This window comes from Pogoniulus pusillus, chromosome 41 (assembly GCF_015220805.1).
Source record: "Pogoniulus pusillus isolate bPogPus1 chromosome 41, bPogPus1.pri, whole genome shotgun sequence".
NCBI lineage: Eukaryota > Metazoa > Chordata > Aves > Piciformes > Lybiidae > Pogoniulus > Pogoniulus pusillus.
The window spans coordinates 5,706,833-5,728,616 of NC_087304.1; the positions used below are offsets into that span (position 1 = coordinate 5,706,833).

The 21,784-nt window shown below is 62.2% G+C and overlaps 1 protein-coding gene across 9 annotated transcripts; it reads right to left on the minus strand.

Moving 5' to 3' along the window:
• Positions 1-78: 78 nt before the first annotated feature.
• On the minus strand, positions 79-16,132 carry LOC135192015 (transducin-like enhancer protein 1). Of its 9 annotated transcripts, none has more exons than XM_064174803.1 (21): positions 15,943-16,127; positions 15,407-15,527; positions 14,755-14,903; positions 13,982-14,045; positions 13,506-13,550; positions 9,355-9,417; positions 9,170-9,244; positions 8,307-8,502; positions 7,921-7,937; positions 7,463-7,567; positions 7,280-7,324; positions 6,869-7,024; positions 5,954-6,083; positions 5,656-5,840; positions 5,505-5,581; positions 4,943-5,192; positions 2,322-2,569; positions 1,885-2,032; positions 1,649-1,799; positions 1,219-1,295; positions 79-752 (listed from the first exon to the last, which is right to left on the minus strand). In XM_064174803.1, exons 2-21 carry the CDS (start codon positions 15,428-15,430, stop codon positions 645-647), a joined length of 2,313 nt encoding a protein of 770 aa, XP_064030873.1. In that variant the 5' UTR covers positions 15,431-15,527; positions 15,943-16,127; the 3' UTR covers positions 79-644. The 9 variants fall into 9 exon arrangements, 2 of the variants coding, with proteins under 2 accessions (XP_064030873.1, XP_064030872.1); XM_064174802.1 differs by having other exon boundaries at positions 7,921-7,943; XR_010308895.1 differs by having other exon boundaries at positions 730-752; positions 1,219-1,799; positions 7,921-7,943; positions 9,203-9,244; positions 15,943-16,132.
• Positions 16,133-21,784: the final 5,652 nt, after the last annotated feature.

Consider the following 21,784-nt stretch of genomic DNA (forward strand, 5'->3'; position numbering starts at 1 on the left):
TCTGGTCTCCTCCATCCTCACCTGGATCCATCCCAACAGCCACAGAGCACGGAAGCTGCTGCCCAGGACAAGGCAGAGTTGTGCTTTGCTTTGTTTTGTTTTGTTTTTATTATTAAATACACTCTGGGAGGCAGAGAGGGAGCTGAGGGCAGAAGTCACCCTCCCCAGCCTGACCCAGAGCCCTAAACCAAACCAAACCAAACAACAACAACAACCCAAACAAAAATAAAATTAAAAAAAGCCAAACCCAACCCCCAGCAAAAAAAAAAAAAAAAAAAGTTCAAAATCAACAAACCAACCAAAAATCTCCTCACGAGGCCAGATCCACCTAACCCCCCCCTCCCCCCAGCCCAGATTTAGAAACCAACCCACAAATAAAGAACAAAACCAAGGAGAAAGTCCCCAGGAAATCCACCCTGAGCAGCAGCTGCCACCTCCCAGCCCAGCTTGAGGCTTGGCTGTGGGCCCAGGGCCACCTCCACCCCCTCCTTGCTCTCCTCCAGCTTGGATGTCCTGGCCCCAGGCCGTGCGTTCCTTGGGAAGTGGGCAGCAGGGCAAGGTAGAGTCCACTCCTCCAGCCACGTGGACCTCTGCACCTGGCCACCTGGTGTGTGCCCTCCCTGCAGCTGGCACCTCTGTCGTGCTCAGTAAATGACCTCATAGACTGTGGCTTTCTTATCCCCCGAGCCTGTGACAATGAACTGATCATCCGTGGAGACGTCGCAGCTGAGGACAGAGGAGGTCTCCTTTGACTGCAGAGAGGAGGGCAGGGGGAGGGAGTAAGTGCAAGGATCAGCTCCAGAGCAAGGTCAGGGAATCACAGAATGGTTTGGGTTGGAAAAGCTCTCACCCAGTCCAACCAGCAACCCAACCCCACCACGGCCAGCAAACCGCATCCCCGAGTGCCATGGCCACACCTGTCCTGAACACTTCCAGGGAGCAGGACTCCAGCACCTCCCTGGGCAGCCTCTGCCAACCCCTGACTGCAGCAAAGAAATGTTTCCTGATCCCCAACCTCACCCTCCCCTGGCATTGCCTCTCCTCCTATCCATGGGACTTGGGGCCCTGCGTTGTGCCTAGACAAGTCTGGGACTTGGGGCTCATTCCAGATAAGAGACATTCACAGCTGGGATGCACTGGGAAGTCCCAGCTCAGGGCAGTCTCAGCTCAGGGCAACCTCACCCTGATGCCCATCTCACCCCCAGCCCCAGCACACACCTGGAAGATGCTGGCTCCGTAGGGTGTCCGCCAGGCATTGAGCAGGTTGTCCTTGCCCGTGCTCACGAACCACTTCCCTGTGGGAGGGACAAAGAGGAGCTCTGTGTCACCAAGCCATGCCCAGCAGCTGGCAGCCCGCAGCAAACCGTGCCCAGGCTGTGTAACACGAGCTGGGGACAAGGTGGGGATGTCTCTGCCACTGTTTTTTCAGGAAGACAAAGGAGAGTCCTGGACCATCAGCCAAGGGAGCAGCTGTGAGGGTTGTGGCAGCAGGGACAGGCACCCCCACATCTGAGGGGGCACCACTGGCATTCAGACAGGATTGGGCTGGCTACCAGAGCCAGTGCTTGCCCTACAGCATGAGGAGCCAGGGGACACACGTCCAGGAGAGGAGGCTGTGCCCACGGGGCAGCAGGACAGCAGTGCCTACCGCAGGAGGCGAACTTGAGGGAGAGGACACAGCTCTCGTGGAGGTGCAGCTGGTACTTGTCTGGTTTGCTGACGTGCAGGATCTCCACGTTGCTGCTCTCCATGCCCACTGCCAACCACTCTCCTGTCGGGCAGTAGCCCAGGGAGAAGATCTGGGAAGGGTGGAGGGAGGAAGGCAGAGTCAGGCAGCAGCTCCTGGCCAGCCCTGGGGAGCTGCTGGCAGGGGCCAGGCACTACCTGGGAGCTGAAGTCGTGCTGCTGCAGCTGGCGCCCTTCCCGCAGGTCCCAGCACCGCACGGTGTTGTCCAGGCCTCCAGTCCACAGCTTGGTGCCATCGTTGGAGATGTCAATGCAGCTGGCACCATCTGTGTGGCCCTGGAACTGCCTGGGAAAGACAGAGACAGGGAGGGCACAATAAGAGGGCTGCCAGCAGCTGCAGCACCCAGCAGTGAGGAGCAGGAGACCTCTGCTGCGAGGGTAGAGACTGTCCCAGGGGCAGAGTTAAAGTGTGGGGACAGGTAGGGAGACCCTGGAGGGGACCAAAGAGTCCCTGGCCCAAGGAGCCTCGAGCAGCCCTGCCCCAGGGAAAGAAGGGAAGAAGAGGGAGGCCAAGGGCAGGGCTGTCAGCTCCAGGACCCGACGCCTGCCACCTTCCTGCCCGGCCCCAGGCTCACCTGACCAGGGTCTGGTTCTGCAGGTCCCACACCACGATGTTGCCGTCGCTGCAGCAGGAGAAGCAGACTTTGGCGTCGGGGCTGATGGCCAGGGCATAGCAGGCAGGGGCAGAGGAGGTGAGCTCGGCCTTGATGCGGGGCGTGGGCGCTGCCAGGTCCCAGATGGAGAGGGTGCTGGCCTCCCCGCCCACGATCAGGCTGCGGCCGTCGGGCAGCAGCTTGCAGGAGCGGATGTAGTTGTCGCGGTTCTGGGGGGCGGCAGGGAGCAGCCTCTTAGCCCAGGCAGCCCCCACCGCACCCTCCTGCCTTTGGCACCGCGCTGGGCACAGCCTCAGGGACCGCCTTGCCCCACAGCAGCTGCACAGACACAGGCAGTGCCGGAGCAGCCCAGGGGCAGCTGCACCGAGCAGCCCAGCGGCTCCACGCTCTCAGAGAGCATCTTCCCCTGCTCCTGAGTTGGCTTCACAGGGACCAGGCTGAGGAGCAGCTCTCAGCCGTGCACTGTAGGGCATGTGGGAGACTCATCTCCTTCTGCCACCAGCCACAGGACTCTCTGCCCCCTCCACTGTACCCCTTCCCCTTCCTAGCCCCCTGCAAAATGCACTTCTGCTCCTCCTGCTCCTCACCAGGCAGTCCAGCTGAGCCACCAAGGTGAGGGCTCCGTGCTCTACAAGAATACTTTCCCCTGCTCCTGCATTTCTGATGCTGCTCAAAATTCTCCTGACTCAGCTATTTCCTGGTTTCTGCATCTCTATCTTCAAGGTCAACACCATCCAGGAGTGATACCTGTCAGGCTGCCCAAGGCCAGAAAGCTGAGGAGAGAGGACTTGGGCTTGGGGTGTTCAAAGCAAGCAGAGGGACTCTGATTCCAGCTGCCCATTATAAAATCAGCCTCAAAGAACAGAGGATCAAAACAGTCTCAGGTGATGGCAGTGCCTGCAGCTTGGCTCTGGCAGGTTGCTCTGCTCTGACAGTCCATTTCATTTGGGTTTCAATAAAAAGAGTTCTCCCTCCAGCCAGACTCCCAGAAGCCAAAAGCAGGAAGGAGAGAGCTGGATCCAAGTGATGCATTCAGCCCATGTGAACTGACAGAAGCACTGAGGTCGCCAAAGGACCTCTAAGAGCATCAAGTCCAAGCTTCCAGCCAACACCTCCATCACCATTAAAACACCTCTGAGGTGCCAGAGCTATTTGGTTTTTGAACACCTCCAAGATGGTGACTCCTTCAGCTCCCTGGGCAGCCTGTTCCAATCCCTGACCACTCTCACAGCAAGGATTTTTTCCCTGATATCCAACCTAAACCTCCCCCTGGTGCAGCTTGAGGCCATCTCCTGTTGTCTGGTTGGGAGCGGAGGCCAACACCAACCTCACTCCAACCTCTTTGAAGGCAGCTGTAGAGACCTCATTGCTCTCCTCTCAGCCTCCTCTCCTCCAGAAGGAACCCTCCCCAGCTCCCTGTGATGCCCCTCCCCAGCCCTGCCCTCCAAACCCCTCAGCAGCTTCAGTGCCCACCTCTGTATCCGCTCCAGTATCTCAATGTCCTTCTTACACTGCACTGCCCAACACTGGGCACAGTCCTCAAGGTGCAGCCTCATCAGTGCCCAGTGCAGGGGAAGCACCTGGCTGGGGTGGGGCAGCACTGGCAAAGGTTTACCACAACAGCTGCTGCCAGGCAAAGCAGTGCCAAGTGGGTGGGTGTGCAAAAGCTCCTCAGTGGGTTTGGGATGCCAGGAACAGGTGGGGCAGTGCAGGGGAGCACACTAACAGCACAGAGCCATCAGCAGTTTTGGGCTCCCCAGTTTAAGAGGGATCTGCTGGAGAGAGTCTAAGGGAGGGCTCTGAGGATGATGAGGGGACTGGAGCAGTGCCTGAGGAGGAAAGGCTGAGGGCCCTGGGGCTGCTTAGTCTGGAGAAGAGAAGACTGAGAGGGGATTGAATCAATGTTTATCAATAGCTGAGGGCTGGGGGTCAGGAGCGGGGGACAGGCTCTGCTCACTGCTCCCTGGCACAGGACAAGCAGCAATGGATGGAAGCTGCAGCACAGGAGGTTCCAGCTCAGCACAAGGGCAACTTCTTGCCTGGAAGGCTCCCAGAGCATGGCATAGGCTGCCCAGAGAGGCTGTGGAGTCTCCTTGTGTGGAGCCTTTCCAGGCCTGTCTGGATGTGTTCCTGTGTGCCCTGAGCTAGCTTGGATGGTCCTGCTCTGGCAGGGGGTTGGACTCAATGATCTCTTTGGGTTCCTTCCAACCCCTGACATCTGTGAGCCTGTGGCAGGCACAGAGCTCCCCAGACACCTCACAGCATCCCAGCAGCACCCAGGCTGGCAAAGCCCCTCAGGATCACCAAGCTCAGCTGAGAGCCCTACTCTCCAAGATTCACCTGAAACCATCTCCCTAAGCACCGCATCCAAACCACCTTGAACCACCTCCCTTCCACCTCCTGCCATCCTGTGATACTCAGATCCTGTGATCCCTCCCCAGTAGACCTGCGTCACCCAAACACACACAGAGACCCTCCCAGCAGGGACCCCAAACCTCTCTTCACCGCAGCAGGGCAGCACAGAGCAAAGAAAAGAGGACACTGAGCCACGCCAGCGGCAGCGCAGCCCTCCCGCTCCTCACCAGGCAGTCCAGCTGAGCCACGGCCGTCTTGGTGCCCGGCTGCCCCACGTCCCACACCTTCACGCAGCCCTTGCCCCCGGTGTAGACGTGCCGCGTGGAGTTGCTGATGGTGACGGCGCAGACCACCTCGCCGTGGCTCAGGGTGTGCAGCTGCCGAGCGTGCCGGGGGATGCCCGAGCCGATGAGGGCATCGGGCGGGAAGGGCACCGGCTGCATCTGCCCGTCGGCGCTGACGTGGAAGGAGTAGGCACTGCGGGAGGGAGCAGAGCACCGAGAGACACTCAAAGGATCCTGTGCCAGTTGGCGCCACCTGGGACCCAGCCTGCCCCGGATGCAGGCAGCGGCATTCAGAGTCAGAGCCGGGAGCGGTGCCCGGCAAAGCCTGGCTGGGCACACAACAGCCTGGCCCTGCCCAGGAATGGGTACCCCCCAGCAACAGGCTGTGCTCCCCATCACTGCAGACCGTGGCCCAGTCTGCAAACGTCCCAGTTTCAGCCCTGCAGGTACCTCCTCCCCAGCTCCCCACCCCGTGCAGCCCCCGGCCCAGCAGAGCCCCACTCACGGTTTCCCTGTTGTCCCCACTTGCATGCCAGCTGCCAGCCCCGGGACGCGCATGTGGGGGTGAGGGTCGTAGCCCACCTGGAGGGGAGAGTGGGTGAGAGCAGCTGGTGGCCCACGGGCCCACGGGCACCCTAGGGAAGAGGCTCACTCACCAGGGGGGAACGTCCATAGCTGCCAGCTCCCACGGCGGCCGCGGCCCCGTTGAGCTGCGGGGACATGAGGTGGAGGCTGGCGTAGGCGCCGGTGCCAGCCATGTCCCCGTTAACGGCAGGGTGTGCCATGCCGAAGGCGGCCGAGTAAGGGCTCTGCACTCCCAAAGGGTTCCTCAGGCCCAGGGCTGCCGGAGGAGAGGCAGTGTCAAGTGGGCAGAGCCCAGGGTCTGTCCCCTCCGGGGCCAGTGGCATCAACGCTCAGAGCCACCCACACCGGCCCCGGCGGGGCCAAGCTTACCCAGAGGGTCCACAGGAGCCTTGGCAGCAGTGGGGCGAAACTGCTGGGCACTGCTGGAGCCTGCGGCTGCAGCATCGCCCTGGGAGGTTGGAGTGCTGGCCTTGAGGCTGGGTGTCCCTGCCTTCTCCACCTGCCGGAACAGAGGTGTGGTGACCACACTCCCACCCCTGCCAGGGCTCCTCCTGGGCTCTCCCACTCTGAGCCGGTCCCTGCTCCTCCTCCCGCGCTGAGCTGGTCCCTGCTGGTCCCTGCTCCATCTCCCACACTAAGCTGGTCCCTGCTGGTCCCTGCTCCATCTCCCACACTAAGCTGGTCCCTGATGGTCCCTGCTCCATCTCCCACACTAAGCTGGTCCCTGATGGTCCCTGCTCCTCCTCCCCCACTGAACTGGTCCCTGCTGGTCCCTGCTCCTCCTCTCCCACTGAGATGGTCCCTGCTGGTCCTTGCTCCTCCTCCTTCACTGACCTGGTCCTCGATGGTCCCTGCTCCATCTCCCACACTAAGTGGTCCCTGCTGGTCCCTGCTCCATCTCCCACACTAAGCTGGTCCCTGATGGTCCCTGCTCCTCCTCCCCCACTGAACTGGTCCCTGCTGGTCCCTGCTCCTCCTCCCCCACTGAGCTGGTCCCTGCTGGTCCCTGCTCCTCCTCCTTCACTGACCTGGTCCTCGATGGTCCCTGCTCCATCTCCCACACTAAGCTGGTCCCTGCTCCTCCTTCTCACACCCCCGACCACAACCCAGCCCAGAGAGGATCCAGTGGAGCAGGAGCCCCCTCTGCCTCCCCTCCCTCCCCGGGCACTGCCTTTGCCCCATGCTTTGGGGGTTGGTGGACCCAAGCCTGGCAGCTCCACCAGCCAAGCCTGGTCAGGGGGATGAGAGCACAACCCCCGAGCCTGCCCCATGCAGGGCACGTACCGTGGGCACGTCCTTGCCCCGAGATGGGGACGTGCTGCTGGAGGAGGCCATGGAGGTCGGGCTGAGTGGCACAGCCTCCTTCCTCCCGACTGGAACCTTCTCCACCCCGTTCTCCCGGGACGAGTAGGAGTGGACGCTGTGCGGGGAAGAGGGGTCCTGGGGGTAGGGAAATCAGCAGGCAGCATAGCAGGCAGGGCAGCAGGGATGTGCCCAGCCATGCCAAGCTGATGGCTCCAGCGAGGGCCAGACTGGCGGCTTGGATGCCAGGGATGATTACTAGTGTCAGCAAGGGCTCAGTGTCCTACCATCACCTCCCCTGTGCTGCCCACCTCTGTCTCTAACAGCCTGTTAGCCCCACCAGTGGGCAGAGGGACAGGCAGCCAGCGTTGACCCCAGCCCCAGCACACTGACCTCATCCACCACCAAGTTGTCTTCACTCTTGTCTGCATCACTGCCCTGAAACACAGAGGAGGGTTGGAGCCCAAAGGGCCAAGGCTGCCAGAGGTCTTGGCAGTGCCAGAGATGCAGGCAGCTCTGCTTGGTGCCCTGCAAGAGGGCACAGGTGTGCCTCAAGCCCCCCAGCCCTGGGCTCACATAGTCTGTGGTGAAGTCCTTCTCCTCCACCTTCCTCTTCTTGCTGCTGCTCAGGTACTCGGAGATGGCTCGTGCCCGTTCCCCGTTGGGCAGCACCAGGGAGCTCTGGGGCAGGGAGACACAGCATTAGGGGCTGTGCCCACCTCCCAGGATGAGCAGCACCAACATGGGGGCTGTGGGCAGTCCCCAGGGTCCAGAGTGCCCCAGTGCAAGCCCCTGTGCCACCAGCTCGGGCCTCTGTTCCTGCCAAAGGAGCAAGGAAGGGGACACTGCTTGGGAGTGAGACAGTGTGGCTTGGCCAGAGGGAAGGGGTCTCTATGGGGAGAGTGCCCACCCACCCAGCTGTACCTTGGGTGGGGAGCAGCACCCACTCCCCTACAGTCCCCTACCCCCGGGGTCCTGGCCAAGCCTGCACAGCTGGAGGGAAATGGAGAGCAGGAGAAGAAAAAGGCACTTACAGGGCCGGGGTCTCGCTCTGTCGCTGTGGCAATGCAGAGGTGCAGCAGGAGGAGGAGGAAGAGGAGGGAAGAAGGGACATGCTGTGCTACCACCGAGACCCCCAGGTGCTGAAGTGCCCATGGCAGGTCTCAGCCTACAGCAGCAGAGCGGTCCTGGGCCCCCACCAAGGATGAACCACCCCCCACTGCCCTCCTAGAAGGTGCTGCTCAGTGGGAGATGTTCCCCACCCAAATCCCTGGTGGCCAGCAAGCCTCCTGCTCCACCAGCCTGGTCGGGAGCCCTGAGGCACAACAAGTTGCCCCCACCCAGGCCTGACCCCCACACCAACCTTCACACCATGGCTGACCACCCCCAAGGCCCCTGGCATCCATCCCCCCACACTCACCCCTGGACTCGGTGTCGTGGACTCCTCTGTCATCTTTGGCGAGGAGCTGGGCCTGGGCCCCCAGAGCCCCCGAGAGTGCCAGCAGCCCTGAGGCACTGCTGATGCCAGCGAGGCTGGCAGGCTGCATCCCAGAGGGGTGGGGGGTCAGCGGGATGGGGGGAGCGTGGTGTGAGAGGTGCTGGGTCTGGAGCTGGTGCTGGAGAGGAGTGAGAGGAGAGGGCAGAGTGGAAGGGAGGTGTCAGGATGACTGCCAGGTGTGGTGGGGGAGGAGGCTGGTCCTGGAGCCATCAGCAGCCCTGGGTCAGCCTGGGGATGGGCAGTTGGGTGAAGAGGGGCAGGGCACACATCCAGGGTGCTCTCAGCTAAGCTGTGGCCACCGTGTCCCCTTTGCCACCTCCTCCCACCCTGCAACAGGAGCTCCTGGGACAGTTGGGGCACCCTACCCACATCCTTATGGATGGGGAACCCTACCCAAATCCACAGCCCTAACGCTGCAGTCTGAGGGCAACAACCAAGTCATGGGGACAGTGGTGAGCCCTGACCTCCACCTGTGCCACAGGGCATCAGGACACAGTGACAGCAATCCACCATCACCCACACTCCCTGCCCACACCCACCTGAGTGCTGCTGGCACACCCCCAGACCAGCCTGGCTTGCTCTGCTCATGCCCCTGACTCAGGCAGGGGTGGGAGATGGGCACTAAGGGGCAGGGGGCTGCAGCTGACGCCCTTGGAAGGGCACGGGATGGGCTCTCCAGCCCAGGGGACATCGGGAGCACGGGAGGCAGCACTGCCTGCAGGAGCACCAACAGCCCTGCCTGGGGAGGGGCACGGCTGGGAGGGGTGGGCAGAGGGTCGACGTACCCCGATGGCCGCGTTCAGGTCGGTCATAGTCACCTGCTTCGCTCGTTCCACAGCCTGGACCACCTGCTGCTGGTGCTGCGGGGAGAGAAGAGCCCTGGGCAGTGCCCCCCTGCCGGCCCCCCAGCGGCGGGCGAGGCCGCGGCAGGCTCCGAGCACCCCCGGCTGGGGGCCGAGGGCTCACCCACCTCCTGAGACAGGAACGGGATGAGCTGCGCACAGATCACGTTGAGCCGCTTGGCGATCTCCGTCTGGCAAGGAGAGAGGCAGGTCAGGGCAAGGGGCAAAAGGCAGAGCTGCCCCCCCACCACCACCACCCCCGCCCCCGCCGGGCAGAGCAGCTCTCGCCAAGGCAGCTGCCCAGGTGGGTGGACAACTCCTCCCCATCACCACCCAAACAGCCACAGGGTGATGCTGCTTGGTCCCAAGAGCTGCTGCTCAGCACCAAAGAGCAGGAGGACCCCCAGGAAGGAGCAAGAGAGACCTCGGGAAGGAGCAGAAGGACTCTCGGAAGGAGCAAGGAAGGCTCCCAGGAAGGACCAAGAAAGCCCCCCAGGGAGGAGCAAGACTGACCCCTGGAAGGAGCAATAAAGCCCCCCAGGGAGGAGCAAGACTGACCCCTGGAAGGAGCAAGACTGACCCCTGGAAGGAGCAATAAAGCCCCCCCTGGAAGGAGCAAGACTGACCCCTGGAAGGAGCAAGACCGACCCCTGGAAGGAGCAAGACCGACCCCTGGAAGGAGCAAGACCGACCCCTGGAAGGAGCAAGACCGACCCCTGGAAGGAGCAATAAAGCTCCCCCTGGAAGGAGCAAGACTGACCCCTGGAAGGAGCAAGAAAGACGCCCAGGAAGGAGCAAGACTGACCCCTGGGAAGGGCAACAGCCAGGAGAGCTGGTTCCTAACACCAACCCCTCCAAGCCCAGCATCCTTCATCTCCCACCCCGAGAGCCCCGGGAAGGCTCCTGCCACCTCCCTGCCAGGCACACGGAGCCCCACGGCCCAAGCCATTAAGGGCCACCCCTAAGCCAGCCCTCCCCACCCCGCGGCAGCCTCCTGCCAGCTTTGCCACCGCTAATTGCCGCTCTCCCGGCCGCAGGAAGCCCTGGAGAGCTGCAGCTCTCCTTCCAGCTGCTGTTTTTCTGCAACACTTGAGTGCCACAGGCAATCAGGAGCTCGGCAGCAGCGCGGGGAGGGAGAGCAGCAGTGTGCTGTGCCATGCTGTGTGCCATGCTCTTCATCGCCATGCCACGCTCCCATCGCACACACAACCCCACCCCGGCCAGCCCCGCACTGCACACAGCCCTCAGGCTAAAGGACAGCACAGACATCCTCAACCCACAGACAGAACCCCAGGGAGAAGCCTCCCCACCCAGGGCTGTGGGCCCCAAGAACCGGTAGGTGACAGCCAGGAGGGCACACATGGCTCAGGGCAGCAGTGGAGATGCCCAAGCTGCTCCTCGATGCACACAGCCAGGGAGCCCAGCCCAGCACCGAGGAGGGGACAGAGATCAGCAGCTCTGCCTGAACTCGAGACACCCAAATGTTCCTCTGCTCCTGGACAGCTGGGGCATGCCCTGGGCACCCCTGTGGTGCTGCCCCAAGGTCTGCAGGTCCCTTTCTCACACAGGAGCTCCCTGCCCATCCCAGAGCAGGGGGATGACAGCATCACACACCCAGCACGGGGCCAAGAGGAGGGGGGAGGTTGAACTTGGACCCTCATTTGTCAGTCTCAGGAGGAAACCAGAGGCTGAAGGGCCTCACAGATAGAGCTGAGCCCTGGCATTTCCCCACAGCACCTCAGCCACATCTCCTATGCCCAGCTGGCATAGGTGGCAAGAGGCCACAAGACTGCCCAGCCAGCATGGGGACACAACCCTAGGGACACTCCTCTGTCATCCAGAGGCAGCCACTGAATCCCTTTCTTTGCCAGACCTACAGAGCACAGAAGCAATCCAGCACCCACCCTCCAGCTTCCCCTTCCGAGGGAATGAGGAGGAGAGGGGAGAGAAAAAAAAAGGCAGCGAAAGAAAAGAAAGGAGCAGGAGGGGAGGGCTGGGAGGGGGTTGGAGAGCAGGAGATTTGGCAGCCAGCAGTTCTGGGAAGGATTTAGCTGTCTCCCGGGGCCGGCAGTGATGGATTCTCTTCCCTAATGCACTGATGGGCAGCAGCTCCTTGGGGAGAGCTGCCTCCAATTCACTCGCACTCGTTAATGTGCAATTTACTGGCACTTTAACGCTCTCAGCATGAAAAATGATCACGCTGTTTGCAGCCCCCCCCCCCTCCCCCCCCTTCTCTCTCTCTTTCTCCCCCTCCCCCTCCTCCTTTCACCCCTTAGCCATCACCAGTACTGTCACCTCCCCTCCGGCTCATGGTGAGCAAGTCCAAGGCCAGGCAAGAGATTCAGGGGAGGTGTTCGTAGGGGAAATGTTCCCTTCCAGAGGGAGCACAAAAAAAAAGCAACAACCCAGCCCCAAAACAACAATAAAACCTAAATGGCTCCGGCTCGGCTCTGGCTGGAGCCTGTGGTGGCCTGGGGAGCTGCAGACCACAGCCACCCCCCCCCAGCCCCTAGCCTCGTTTGCCTCTCAACAAACCCAAGGCAAAACCATCCCAGCACCTTGGTCCTTGCTGACGCCACTGATGCCAGCCCCGGGGCAGTCTCTGAGGGATGCTGGACTGGGCACCATCGTGGCATGACTCTGCCCTTTGCCAGCAGTGTGGGGGGAGGGGAGGGGGAAAGAGGTGGCCTTAGGGTGGCCAAGAGGGCTCAGGACCCCTGCCCGTGGATGGATCTAGGGACAGGGGAGGACAGATGGTGGCTCAGTGCCCCCCTGGTGGTGCTGCCCAGCGGCTCCCGTGCAGGCAGGTCCCTTTCTCACACAATGGCTGCTGACTGCGGGAGCAGCCTCCCAGGCTCCTGTGCCGACAGCTCGCTGGCAGGGGGCCAGTGGCACCTGGGACTGGCAAAGCAAGGGCTGGGGAGAACCAGCAGCCAGAGGAGAGGAGCGTGAAGCCCACCAGGGAGGGGCAACCCAGGCTGGGCAAGACCCCTGGCATTGCCCCTTGCCAAGATGGCTTCAGGAGGGATGGCAGCACGGGACAGGGTGTGATGAGGCTGGCAGAAGCACCCATTCCAGTGGGCACAGAATCAAAGAACTGCTTTGGTTGGAGAAGACCTCTAAGGTCATTGACTCCATCCATCAACCCAACCCCACCAGGGCCACCAAACCCTGTCCCCAGGTGCCACAGCCACACCTTTCCTGAACACCTCCAGGGATGGGCACTTCACCACCTCCCTGGGCAGCCTGTGCCAATCCCTGACCACCCTTACAGCAAAGAAATGTTTCCTGATCTCCAACCTAGCCCTCCCCTGGCACAATTTCAGGCCATTCCCTCTCCCTCCATCACCTGATCCCAGGCAGAAGAGACTGACCCTCAGGCAGAGCAGCCATCAACCCTCCCCGTGCTGGGGGAGGGGAATGGGGGGGGGGAGGGGAGACAGGGCTCAGCACCCCCACACTACCCACCCCAGACAGATACCATGCAACAGTTGGCAGTGGCAGGGTGGGAAGGCAGGAGGCTGTGGCTGCAGCTCCTCTCACCGAGCTCCTCCGCAGCCTCTTTAAAAATAGATGAGAAGAAACCTTCTGTCTCCGAGCAGCTGCTGACCCGGAGCAGCACGGGAGGAGGGAGGGAAGGGACTGGGAGGCAGCAAGGGAGGGGGATGTGCAGCCCTGAGTCCTCAGAGAGCCCACCCCAGTCCTCTCCTCCTCACCCTCAGGGTGACTCCTTGGCCCCAGCCCCAGGCGAGTTGCCCCCCCCGGGGTCAGCTGGCACTGGACAGTTGCAAAGGCAGCGAGCCAGAGCTGTCACCCTGCCCATCTCCTGGCACTGCTGTGACACTGCAGCACCCTTTGGCCCACGGGACTTCATTTCATCCCAGGATGCTTCCCAAGAGCCACTCAGGAGTGGTGTGAAACAGCCAAAGCAAGCACAAGTCCTCCACCACAAGTCCTCCACCACAGCTCTCCCCATCACAACCAGAGCAGCAGAGTCAGGAGTGTCAGGAGCACACCCCCCCGAGCCCCACGAGTGGACAGCTGCTGACACACGTGTGGAGAGCTGAGACAGGCCAAGATCATGACAGAGAGCAGCAGAGAGCTCCCACAGCACGGAGAAGGAAGCATATCCCCCACGAGCACAGCTCAGCTAGGGCAGGAAGAGACTTCCCACACTTTCCATGGGAAAGGAAGAATCCAGAGGGCCCAGGTGGCATGGCAGGGGCAAGGAGCAGGGACAGGGCAGCTGGGACAATGCTCCTGTCCCACCAGGGCTCACCTGTTTGTGCATCTCAATGTTCAGGCCGTAGGACATCTCGTAGTACTGTGAGGGAGAGGAGGCAGCGTCAGCAGGGATGGGGAGAGCAGAGGGACTCTGGGGCTGGTGTGTGGGCACAGCCTGGCCACAAACAGCTGTGCTGAGGCCAGGCCAGCAGAACGCAGCCATCAGCTCCTCTCCCGGGAGCAGAAGGGATGCACTCCTCCCAGGGCTCCTGCTTGCTGGCCACGGGAGAGCAGATGAGCAGCAGGGGGGCAGCTTTGCTACCTCTCCACCACCTCAAGCTGCAGCAGCAAAGCGCTGCTCAAACACCAGCGCTTGGGTTTGAGGGGGGGAGGTTTAAAACCAGACCATGACAGCCACAGAACCCAAATCAAGGGGGAAGCCAAAGCATCCCGGGATCGGGTGTCCTTTGATGGTTCCGAGGAGACGCCCCCCACTGCCCTCCTCCTTTCATTCAGGTGGAGCTCACTAACCATGACATAATGACGCTGGATTTCTGTTTTTTCTGTTGCCAGCTTTTCACATTCTAACTTCAAGCTGTAAAAATAAAAAGAAGGGAGAGAGAGGGAAGGAGAGAGAGAGGCAAAGACCCCCCCCCCACACCATCTTTTACTTCCCCTCCCCACCTCAGACAAGATCTCCCAAGCCAGCCAGAGCACAACCCTCCCCCCACTTCTCAGAGCACCAAGTACTGCAGCCTCCTGCTCTCAGATTCGATCCTGTCTCCCAGCACCAGGCAAGAAAACTACCTGAAAGAGGGTGGGAAGGGGCTGACAAAGAGGAGGTGGACAGCAAAGGGATCCAGGCAGCAGGGGGAAAAAAATCTTCGTGGAGTTTTATCCCCCTTCCCCAGCATCTGCTTCCCAAATGGAGCCAGTGGCAAAGCTGAGCTGCATTTTAAACCCGGCCCTGGCGAGCGCTGCGCAAGGAAGTGATCCTGGGCCAGGAGCAAAGGAGGGGATCAGAGGGACCCCAAGTCTGCTGAGCTCCAGCTCAGCCCAAAAGCTGGGCCCTGGAAGCCAGCACCTTCATCCCTGGGCTTTTGGCAGGAGGAGGAGTTGTTGCCCTCAAACAGCATCATTTCAAGTCACCCTTCCAGATGGACCTGTGCCTGCAGCAGCATGGGATGGTGCTCCCTGCCAGCCCTCACTGATGCCCGGTGCTGAGGGGAAACCTGCCTCTTGCCAGCACCACTTAAGCTCCCAGTGCCTTGCTGGCTGGCACGAGAGCTCTGGCAGCCTCTCACCTGTGGTATTGGTTCTGCAGGAACTGGAACTCCTCCTTGATGCGGTCCAAGGTCTCTGGGTACGTCAGCTTGAGGGACTGGGGGGTGCTGGGGATGGCACTGGCAGTGACAGCGGCTCCTGAGGCAGCAGAGGGGGCCTGGAGGTGGGCCTAGGCAGGGCAGAGCACCCTCAGGTCACTGTTGCTGGCCCAGTGAGTCCCCCAGGGCTTTCCTGCACTTGGGGAAGAGGCCACAGGCAGGTCAGGGCGGAGGAGGTGGCAGAAGGAGCCATTCCAGAGGAGGCTGCTTACAGCCAGGCACCGAGGGCAGTTGGTTCTTGGCACTGGTTGAGCCACTGAGCCAGGGGAAGAGGGCACATGGGTGGCACAGGGTGTGCAGCCTCCCTGGGGTCTATCCTCACCTGCTGCCTCCCCACTTGTCACCAGCCTCAAGGCCCAAACCCTGATGCAGCGCTGAGGCTCAGCATCACTCAGGGCAGAGCCACAGCACCGCTCCTGAGCGTGGCACATGGCACCAGCACAACTTTCCTGGGCACAGCTAACACCTCCTGTCCGCTGCGGGAGCTGGGGCTGGGGGCATGGGCACTGCCAGGGCTGGCACAGCACCATGTGGCTGCAGGGACCGGGGGGGAGGAGGCCAAGCTCGGGCTCACCGGCGGTCGGTTCTGCGGGAACATCTTTGGCACTGGACAGGCCCAGGGACCCTTTCACCGCTCGGGCCCCGCCGCAGGCTCAGGACGGGGCCTGGGGAAGATCCCAGCTCCAGATCAGGTCCTGGGAGAGAGAAGGGGAGTCCCAGCCTGGTGCCGGTCGGGCAAAGCTCAGCCACTCTCGCAGCCCCCCCACGCTCAGCCGCCTGGGCCCAGGACCCTCGCACCGCAGCCGAGGTGCTCCGCACCCTCACGGGGACCTAGGAAGTCCCTCCCGCAGAGCCGGGACCCGCCCGCCACAGGACTCCACCGGCTCCCCGCCCCCGACACGGCCCAGGCCCGCGCCCCCCCGCGCCGCTCAGACAATGGCCCCGCCGCCGCCCGCAGCAGGTACGGCCGCGGGGAACGGAACGGAACGGACCGGCTCCGCCATCACCCCTGCAAACAGCCCCTAACCGGGGCCGGACCCCGGGGGCTGGCGGTAAATCCCGGAGCGGGACGGCGGACAGCGAACCGAACCAGTGCGGGACGGGACTCACCGTACTGCTGGCCCCGGCCCCGGCCGCTCGCCCCTTACAGCGGGGCGGGCCGGGGCGGGCCGAGCCGAGAGGAGCGGAGCGGAGCGGAGCCGAGTGAAGCCGAGCGGAGCCGAACCGAGCCGAGCGGAGCCGAACCGAGCCCCGCGCCCCGCCCGCCGCGGCCGCTCTGCGGAGCGCGATCAATGAACGCGCGCCAGCGCCGGCTCCACGTGGGGCCTGGCCCGTGCGGGCGAGCGCCCCTGCAGCCAGCCAATGGGAGAGCGGCTCCGCGGCCCGCCCCCACGTGGGGCGCGCCAAGCTGCCTTCCCATTGGCCGGCCGGGGCGAGGGCGGGCGGGAGGTGCCAATCTGGGGCGGCGGCGCGCGGAGGGGGGCGCGCGGGCGGGGAGCGGCCGTTGAAGCCCGCGCGGCGCCGGGGCGGGAGCGGGGCCGGGGCCGGGGCCGGGGCCGGTGCGGGACCCTCGGGCGCACGGTGCGGAGCCTCCTCCCCGGGACCCGCTGTGGGACCCCCCCCCCCCCAAACGCGGGTCACGCCTCCCCCCCGCGTCCTCTCCCACCCCGTCCCAGCCGCTTCGGCCGCAGACCGGAGCCGTGAGGTTCGCACCCGGGACCCTGCACCGGCAGCTCAGCAGCCGTCCCATCCGGGTCCGCTTTTAGGGGCTTTTTGGCCACGAAGCACAAGAAGTCGTTAACCTGCTCACCCTTTCCCCCCCCCCCCCATCGCCCTTATATCTTTAATGAGCACAATTAACGACTTCCCCCCAGGAACGGCCGGTCCCGGTTCACCGAGAATTCCCCGCGGGTGGCGATGGCGAGGGGCAGCAGCGTCCCTCCCCTCGGGCATTCAGCAAGGGAAAGGCTCCTGGGTCCGGCCCCTTCCTATGGCTGTGGGCCCCCCTTTCCCCTTAGGGACCCCCATGCTTTCCCCCTGGCCAAGGGCTCTGGCTTCTCCCCTCCAACAAGCCCCACCACAGAGGCAGCTCCCCCAGCTCTGTCAGACCCTGCGATGCTGCTTCGGGTGCCCGTGGGAAAACTCAGAGCTTTGGGGAAGGAGCCCCCCACGCTGCCAGCCCACTCCCCACCCGTCCCCCGCCGGCTACGCCAGCCTCAGCTCCCCCTCCGGGCGCTGCCTACTTCCCTCCCCAGAACCTTCCATGTTTCCAGCCAGCTGCCTGGGGCCGTACAACCCACTGGGCTTTTCTCCTGGGTTTTCTGGTGGTTTTCTCCTTTCAGGGAGATCGTTTGTTGTTCGACATTTTCTGCTGCCTGCAGGTCAATCCGGGCTTACCGAGAGCAGGAAATAAAACATCTGAAAAGCAGCAGCTGTAAGGGGTCAGCCTCTCCTCCTCTTTAACCTTAATCCACAAGCAGGCCCTGTCCTTTCCTTCCCATCACAGCTCCATCCTCTCCATCCATCACCCCCAGGGAAGGTGGTGGCACCACTGGTGCATGGGACAGACCCCACCACAGACTGGTGAGAAAGACCTCCTATGGGACAGACCTCCTATGGGACAGACCCAGCATAGACTGGTGAGAAAGACCCCCTATGGGACAGACCCCCCCATGGGACAAACCCAGCATAGACCAGTAAGACAGAACCCCCATGGGACAGAACCCCCATAGGGACAGACCCAACCTCAACTCATGGAATAGACCTAGCCTCAATCCATGGGACAGATCCCCCCCATGGGACAGATCCCCCCCATGGGACAGACCCCACCATAGACTGGTGAGAAAGACCTCCTATGGGACAGAACCCACCACAGACTGGTGAGACAGACCCCCCCCCCCATGAGCCAGATGCAGCCTTACACCTGAGCACTCAGACACAGCCTGTCCACGGTGAGCAAAGTGACTCCTCCGAGCAGAAAGCAACATTAAACCTGGCCCCTTCTCCTCTGCCCCGATGGGTTTTGTCCTAAGAGATCAGCTCTGGACACCCTGCAGAGGTTAAAACTTGCTGTGAACTATCCCCTTGAGGTAAACCTGAGTGTGGGGGCTCTGCAAAGCCCTCCTGCTCCAGGGCTCACCACTTTCAAGGCCTCACATCCACCCTGGAGCAGGGACAGCACAAGGCTCTGCATTCACCACAGAGGGGGGGAAAAATCCATCAGGATGTGAATTGTCCCCAAATTCATGCAGAGAGACACAGCTGCATGACAAACACACCTATGCACCAGGCAGGAAGCAAACAGTGTGGTGGGGAGGGAAAGCAACGACTCACATCCCTTCCCTCCAGCCTGTCTGCTGCACCATACACCAAGCTGTGTGCTGCAGCAGCCAGACTGGAGGGCAGGGATCCATCCAGAGGGACCTGGGCAGGCTGCACAGGTGGGCACAAGCCAAGCTCAGGAGGTTCAACAGGACCAAGTGCAACATCTTGCATCTGGGTTGAGGCAATGCCAAGCAGAAATGCAGGCTGGGCAGTGCCAGGCTGGAGAGCAGCCCTGAGGAGAGGCACTTGGGGGTGCTGGTGGAGGAGAAGCTCAGCAGGAGCCAGCAGTGTGCACTTGCAGCCCAGAGAGCCAAGCAGAGCCTGGGCTGCAGCAGCAGAAGTGTGGCCAGCAGGGCCAGGGAGGGGATTCTGCCCCTCTGCTCTGCTCTGCTGAGACCCCACCTGGAGTCCTGCATCCAGCTCTGGAGCCCCTGGGACAAGAGGGCTGTGGAGATGCTGGAGAGTGTCCAGAGCAGGGCCAGGAGGATGCTGAGAGGCTGCAGCAGCTCTGCTGTGAGCACAGCCTGAAAGAGTTGGGGCTGTGCAGGCTGGAGAAGAGGAAGCTCTGAGGTGACCTTCTTGTGGCCTGCCAGGATCTGAGGTGGGCTACAAAAAAGCTGGGGCACTTGGGGACATGGTTTAGTGGCCGTGGTGGTGTGGGTTGGTGGTTGGAGTGGATGACCTCTGAGGGCTTTGCCCACCATAACCATCCTACAGTTCTCTCCTAAAGGCCCTGGCATGGAATGTGACTGCACAAAGCCCACCCTGCACATGCTCAGAGGGCTCTGGGGTCCTAACACATGGCCCTGCTGTCCCCTCCAGCTCTGAGCAGCATCTTGCTGCCTTCACAGAGCTGAAGATGACCTCAGCCCCCTTCCCCACCCCCTCTGGGGGAAGCCAAATCTGTTTCACCCCATCTGTGCCCCACACTCCCAGCATTGTCTCAGAGCAGCCCTGGTCTCCGATGGGAGACCTCCCCCTACCCAGCTCCCCTGAGAAGATCCAGGGAGGGAGATCACCCCCAGCCCTTGCTAGAGCTGGGAAAGGCTGAGGATGCCCTCACTGCACCCACTCTTGGCTCTCAGTGACCCGTGGGGTTTGTGCTCTGTAAAAGGGAGGGGTGGGAAGGTGCTGGGGGGGCTGTGGTGCTGGACCCCACAGAGGAGCAGTCTCCCAGCCCTTATTAGACTTTAAAATGGAAGAACAGCACCATGTCTATTTTGGTAGACAGAACAGATCATTTCTGGAAGAGGGCCACGAATCTCAGAGGGAGGGGAAACAATTTGGCCAAGGTCATGTTAAGGCAGCAAGAGTGGAAAAGGGGAAAAGGAAACCAAAACCAAACCCATCACATACTGAAATAACAAAGGAAAGGCAAATGAGAGCTGGGCTGACACAACATCACTGCCCCCAAGCCCCCTGCCCAGCCTGGGAACCCTGTCCCCTCTGCCCTGCTGCTTCCCACCATCATCCCCTGGGGCTGAAGAGTGAGAGGGGCTGAAGGAGCAGAGAAGAGAGGCCACAAGGAGCAGCTCCCAGCAGGGCCCTCAGTCTCAGGTGGCCTCTTGAGCCCTTCTCCTCTGGCTGCTACAGCCATGCTGGGGTGTGGGACAAGGGCTGTGCTCAGGGTGGTGCTGGGCTGTCACAGGGCAGCTGAGCTCCCCCCTGGCTGCACCAGTTCCCAGTGTGAGGGCACGATGGTGGCAGAGCCAGTGCAGTACTGGCAGGGAAAGCAACGACTCCACTGGCAGGTCCCTCTGCCCTGCCCGGCTCTGGCTCCTTGTCCTTGCCTGCTCCCAGCCAAACAGCAGCCCCCTCTGGCCCAGCCCAGCCCATCCACCACTGCCAGCTGCCACTGCTGTCCATCTCAGGAGGAGGCAGAGCAGGGCTGAGGAGCAGGCTTGGCATGGTGCCGTGGGGTCATGTCTTGCCCAGCAGCCAGCTCCCATGCAGTAGCTTCAAGAGGCAGCCACACACTGGCAGCAGGTGATGCCCACCACACTGAGGGACCTGCAGCCCTGATGGACTTGCAGGGCAGTTCCAGTTTGCTGGGAAGGTCGTGGCAGGAGAGGGAAAGGAAGGGACTCCAGGAATACCCTCCTCACCCACACTGGAGCAGGACAGGCTTTCCCCTGAGCAGATGCCAGGGACAGTGGACACCCCACAGCAGGGCTGGCACTCGGCAGCCCAACGCTTCCGCAGGGCACATCCCTGGCAGTGCCTCATATCCACATGGCTCCTGGCAGGCAGTGGAGAACAAACTGCTGCTCGTCCCCTCTGGCTGCTTCCCTAGCCTCATTTTGCCAGCTCCTCCGTGCCAGAGCAGCTCTGCCGAGGCTGCTCACACAGCAAGGAGGGCTCCCAGCGCCTCTACCTCACCACTCACTCCACCGAGGGGCATCCCCCCCCTGCCATCTCCAGGCTCTGTGCCAGACCCAGGAGTGGGCTGACCCTGTGAGCTTTATGGGACCGGGCACAGCTCAGGACAGGCTCTCACGAGAGTCATCTCAGTACTGGCTTCAGTTTTTGGGCTTCTCAATCCCAGAAGGACCTCGAGGGGCTGGAGTTGGTCCAGAGAAGGGCAACAAAGCTGCTGAGGGGTCTTGAACACAACCAATCCTGTGAGGAGCAGCTGAGGCCACTGGGCTCGGTCAGCCTGGAGAAGAGGAGGCTGAGGGGACACCTCCTGGCCGACTACAGCTCCCTGAGAGGAGGTCGGAGCCAGGTGGGGGTCAGCCTCTTCTCCCAGGGGACAGGGTGAGAGATGGCCTCAAGCTGCACCAGGAGAGGTTCAGGATGGATATCAGGAAAAAAAATTCTTCCCAGGAAGAGTCATCAGGCACTGGAACTGCCCAGGGTGGAGTCACCATCCCTGGAGGGGTTTAAAAGCTGTTTGGACGAGGAGCTCAGGGACATGGGCTAAGGACTGGGTGCAGGAGATGCCAGGCTGGGGTTGGACTCGGTGTCTTAAGGTCTTTTCCAAGCAGGCGATTCTGTGTTCTGTGATCTGCCAACCTCCCACGGGAGGGTTTTCTCCTCCTCGTTTCCTCCTCCTTTTGCTGTTTAATTTCTTCTCTACCCCTCCTCCTCCTCCTCCTCCTCCTCCTCCTCCTCCTCCTGCTCCTCCTCCTCCTCCTCCTCCCCTTAGTGAGATCAAAGGCGTCTGTGGCACCGGGCGCATTTCACGGGAACTGTCGCTTCGGGGGGTGGGGGGAGGCGGCACTGATGGGATCAGAAGAGGAGGAGGCTGGCGGAGAGGGAAGCCCAGATCCGCGCAGGGTGCCGACAGCCCCGGGTCGGGAGAGGCGCAGGCTCCGCGGGCACCGGTGGCCCCGGGTGCGGCTCCGAGAGGGCGGAGGCTGCGGACCGGCGACGCTCCCGGACCTCCGCTGGGCTCTTGCTGCCCTCTGCCGCCGGCCGGTGAAGTCCGGTGCCCAGCACGCCCAGGGCCGGAGCAGCTCGGTGCCTTCCCTGAGAGGCAGGGGGATGTGCCCTGCTCCCCCGGGGGAAACACAAGGGTGATGCCGGCGGCACAGGCCTGAACTTGTGCCAGGGGAGGGTTAGGTTGGAGATCAGGAACAATTTCTTTGCTACCAGAGGGGTCAGGGGTTGGCAGAGGCTGCCCAGG